General features: G+C 38.5%; 1 protein-coding gene across 1 annotated transcript; it reads left to right on the plus strand.

The window, feature by feature from the left end:
• The first annotated feature begins 200 nt into the window (after nt 1–200).
• On the plus strand, nt 201–671 carry LOC131859019 (uncharacterized). The gene has a single exon (XM_059212531.1). It carries the CDS (start codon nt 201–203, stop codon nt 669–671), a length of 471 nt encoding a protein of 156 aa, XP_059068514.1.
• The last annotated feature ends 4,368 nt before the right edge of the window (nt 672–5,039 follow it).

Consider the following 5,039-nt stretch of genomic DNA (forward strand, 5'->3'; position numbering starts at 1 on the left):
TCTTACCAAGCAGAATGGAGAGGTATGGGACATGATCATCCCTCAAGCAAAGTTTTCTTATAATGCATTTTGTCAATAGAAGCACAGGAAGAATTCCTTTTGAGGTTTTATATGGGATTCATCCAAGAGGCATTCTATAATTAAGGGATCTACAAGGATTGGAGAGAAGGAGTTCTCAAGGAGAAGACTTTGCATTGACCATGAAGGACATTCATGATAGAGTAAGAGAAACTCTCCAAAAGAACACAAAGAAGTACAAAGAGAAGGCCAATGAGAAGAAGAGAGATGTGCAGTATAAAGTGGGGGACTTGGTGATGGCACACTTGAAGAAAGAGAGACTTACAAATGAGCAACCAACAAAGTTACTCATGAAGAAGATTGGTCCTTCCCGGATTGTGCATAAATTTGGTCCTAATGCCTACGAGATTGAAATTTCTCAAGGCTTAGGAATATCTCCCATTTTCAGTGTTTCAGATTTGTTTCCTTACAAAGGTGGTGTTGCGGGTCATGAGGCAGGTTTTCCATCAGATGGAGATGAAGGTTGGTTCAAGGATCTACCACCTAGCCAACCCTTGAAGTTGGAGAGCATCTTGGACACCAAGGTGGTCAAGAAGACTAGAAAGAAGAACTATAAGGAGTACCTTGTCAAATGCAGTGGCCTACCTACTTAAGATGCCACATGGATGAGTGAAGATGAAATTCTAAAGCATGGTACTTCTGTTTATTGATCTGGTTCATCAAGGGACTTGAGTTCTTCTACCCCCCAGGAGTATGGTGCAGGAGCACGTAGTGGCTCAAGGGGATATCATTCTTTGGTTTTTCTGTTGTTTATGTTTCTTATGATGTAATAAGGTCCATTGGACCATGTCATGAAGTTGTGTCAACCATGTAAGGCATTTATGCCATTTGATGCTATGTAACCTATCAAGACCTATTTGGTCCACTAGTGGTCAATAGTCACCCAAGTGTGTCAAAATGGGTGAGATCAATGTATTTGACATATTGAGGCATATTTGGCCTATTTGTAATGATTTTGATGTGTCTAGGTGAGTCTGATAGGTTAGAGTCATATTGTCAAAGTTGCAAATAGTTGCATGACAACTTTTGCAATTTTGTTGACAATTTTTGCAAGAAGTGGTTTCCAATGGCCATATGGTTCAAATGGTAGTTATGGTCAGTTGGTATGATATATTTGGTCTATTTAAGCCTCTCTCTAACTTATTCAAAGGTTGTTGACATATGTTTGAATATTTGGCAATACAATTTCATAGTTTTCCCTGCTAAACCGCTACAAATTACATGTTTCAGACTGGATTTCTCCTTTGTACGGATTGGTGCAGACTTCTATTGAGTTTTTAAATTTAGGGTAGTGATTTTTCTTCCATTTCCAATAAGTTTTAGGTGTTGAAGTGTTGTGTGGAGAGAGATCCATCAAATTTTGTCAAACCGGGTCTGCAAACCCTCTTCAACTAGGGTTTTGTACAAAAATGCTTATAACTTGACATTCCCTTGTCCAAAATTCATGCCACTTAGGGGAATTCTAGGTCTAGTCATTTCTTTTAAGATTATTGAAGTTGTAGGGGTAGCCATGAAGGGTGGAGTAAGATTTTTGAATTGTTAACCTGGCATCTCTATGTGATAGGTTAAGGGTTTGACTGCTCTTTTGTGGACTTGGTAGATTTGATGAATATTGGACCCCAAATGTTGGTGTAATATGTGGTTTGGAGGTCTTTAGGAGGTGTCCCAATTAGTGGTTTGACCCTGTGATCAGTTTGAAGGGTCGTTCCTTTGTAAATTATGCCTAATTGGGGCTCTAGGCATAATAAGACAGTCATAAACCTAAAGGGCTAATCATTGTGTTAGGGTATGAGTTTGGAGTATGTTTTAGGCCTTGTTAAGACATTTCATTTTATGCATTACATTGGCATTCTTACCCTTTTGGTAGGTGTGCATTAGTGTTGTCCTACGTAGAAAGCTACTAAGCCTAAGAGGGGTTTGATGGGTGTCAAACCTTAGTGTGAGAGTTGTGACCAAAAGGAGTCTATTTGGGGTCTGAAAATTGCTTTTGTAAACATGTTCCAAGGTTCACACATGATTGTCCAAGAAATTCCACATCATGTTTATGTTGACCTTGAGTTTGAGCATTTAAGCCTTGAGGGATTAGGCTTGTTCACATGGTGAGTAGTCCATCATGCTTGATATGTTGTTACTGATGTCTAGAGGCTTCTGAGGGGTCTATGGTTGGTTGGGAGCCTAATCTAAGTGGATCCAAGCAAGTTTGGGAAGTTGTGCCCAAAGGTTGCCTAGTTGACTCATCCCTCTCTGGGCTCTACATCACCCTCCCAATCAGAGAAGGAGATTGATGATCATTCTGTCAAACATCACAGCTCTGATCATAGATCACTACAAAGATTGTTCATAAAGAAACATGCGTCCCCTGAAAGAGCCACTATTAGCACATAATTTTTCAAAATTATTTATGCTCTTTAGGTACTATTTGCTTATGCTTTTCAATAAGTATTTTTTATCATGAGAATAGTTACTGCTGAAGTTTTATGTGCAGGAATGATCCTACAACACCAATTCGCATCCATCTATGATTTGTCTCTAGAGAGTCGACCATCAACTAGGCAATTAGGGGGTGGCACTAAGTAAGATAAGGTTTTCACTTTGACAAATTTAGCCAAAGAAGTAAGATCTATGTAATATCTTAGAGGTTGAGCTTTTGTGAGGTTTATATAAAGATTCATAAAAATGTGTATTTCATTAAGGGGAACACATTTTGTAGAGAAAAGTAGATTAAAACCATTGGTGTAGCTTACCCCGAAGAAAGCACCTTAGCAAAGAAAAAGGTCATCAAGAGGTAACTAACTATCATGAGAAGGGGATGGGAGTTACCCCGATACCCGATAGGCACATCGGGAGGTTATAAACCGACATGGTAACTACTAAAGCATCATCGGCAAAGAATTCACAATCGGAACATGTGAGTTAGGGTTTTGTCGATAGCCTTATCGACTATCGGAAAGACCTACACCAACAGGAAGAAAGATGTTAGTCATCGACATAGCTTAAAGAGATCAAGATGTATCATTTCAAGCTATCCCAATACCCGATGGAAATAAAAAAGGAGAAGGTTCATCGGAGAAAAAATGACTATCGACATAAGCTATTCAAGGTTGTGCCAATACCAGATAAGGGCATCGGGAAAACACATGCCGATGAGAAACAAAGTGACTTAAGGAATGAAATATTTCTGGTGGCGCCAAGGGAGTAATTCATCAGAAAAGCATATACTGATGAGCCGTTACAGATTTAATTCAAAACTAAAACCAAAGTAGCTTGTATTTAATGCTTACAACTGAGTAGATTGATGGCTCACATGAGGCAAATTAAGAACCAAGTGCAAATGGAGTCCTAGTGAAAAACACACAAGATGAGAAGTATTGCTCACAATTCTTCACACATCATGGAAGCTTCAAGTTCATCAGGAAGGAAGAGAAGTGCTAAGGGGTCCGAGTCCACATGTAAAGAATCTAAAACAACGGAAGTCCCTCCTGAACAGAAATTGAATCAAGATATTATTGATCAATTGCAGTCTCCAGGTCCAAAATCCAAAAGGTCGAAACAACATTTGCCCAGAAGAGATCAGCTTGAAGACAAGTTTAAAGGGGTTGGAGACGTATGGACAAAGGTGAGGGGTTATGAACTCTTCCTGTTTCATTTATTGAGAAAAGACAGAGAAATACCAATCTGTAACCCATGGATAACCAAATTAGGTAAACTTGTTGTAACGAATGTTTTCGTAAATATTAGACTAATGGAAGTCCTAGTAAAAAATTATAATTCTATAAAGAGATGAATTCAGTTTCCAAATAGGAGGTGTTTATCAGATTTTGCCGTGGCATTATAGATGAAGTTTTTAGCTTAGATCCTAACCTTGATGTGCCCTTGTCATTTGAAGAACTAGAAGAGGAATTTGTTAAAATGGATACTACTTACAAAGGGTGGAACATAGCCTTCCATAGGGTTGAGAAGGACATTCTAACCAAAGAGGATGGTCCCCCATTTAACATGGATATGTTTAGACACTACTTACAGTACACTTATATGTCATGCACACAGGTTGGAGGTATAGAGGTCCCTGAGGTGGCTAGTATTGGGCCGCTGGTGTTGGCAGCAAATGTACAAATGTATGAGTTGAGACCCTTTGATTATGCTACTTATTTGGTAGAAAAATTGCATGAGGGTTTCTTGAACCTCAGGGATAATAGGGAGCCCAGTTTTAAGTTTTACTTGCTGTTGATGCATTTGATTTTATTTTATGAAAGATTTCGGGGTATGTAGCCAATGAGTTTAGAATTGAACATAGTGGATAGAGCAGGTAAAGAACAACCAGTGCAAATGTGAACATCAATATGGGACTCATGATACGTGAGGTCAAACTACATTAAGGTTTGAAGAGCTAATAGTAAACTCACTATACCAAGTTTATGGTGTCTCGTGTGAAGGATCTATTTTCATTGAGATTAAGAGATTTCTGAGACCTACTTCTTTTGATGAGAGAGGTATTGTCAATCACAACTAGGGTGATATGGATTTGAAGTAACCCCATATGTGTTGCCAAAATTTGTACCAGACATGATTGCTTATCTGGAGATTGTAAGGCAATTAAGTGTGTCAAATGCTAGACATTTTGGAGATATGCGTAAGCAAGCTTTCCTACCCAGGACTCTTAGTTTTAGGGACTTCACCATTGTATCAACAAAGGCTTATGAAGCCATTGATAGGAAATTAATTAAAGAATACAATTTTTTCAAATATGTTGCTAGAGTCAATTATGACCCTGAAGGATATATTCACAGTTGTAAGAAAGGCCATAATTTGGGAGATTATTTTCATAATTGCTTGGAAGCAGAAGATATGTTTAGGAACATGGAGGAGGAAGAGGCCTAGATGGAAATTGATGAATTAAACAAAAATTTGGAAGAAAAGAAGAAGATATTGTAGGAAATGGAAACCAAAGAGGAGGAGAGAGA

The sequence above is a fragment of the Cryptomeria japonica genome, chromosome 10 (genome assembly GCF_030272615.1).
Source record: "Cryptomeria japonica chromosome 10, Sugi_1.0, whole genome shotgun sequence".
Taxonomy (NCBI): Eukaryota; Viridiplantae; Streptophyta; class Pinopsida; order Cupressales; family Cupressaceae; genus Cryptomeria; species Cryptomeria japonica.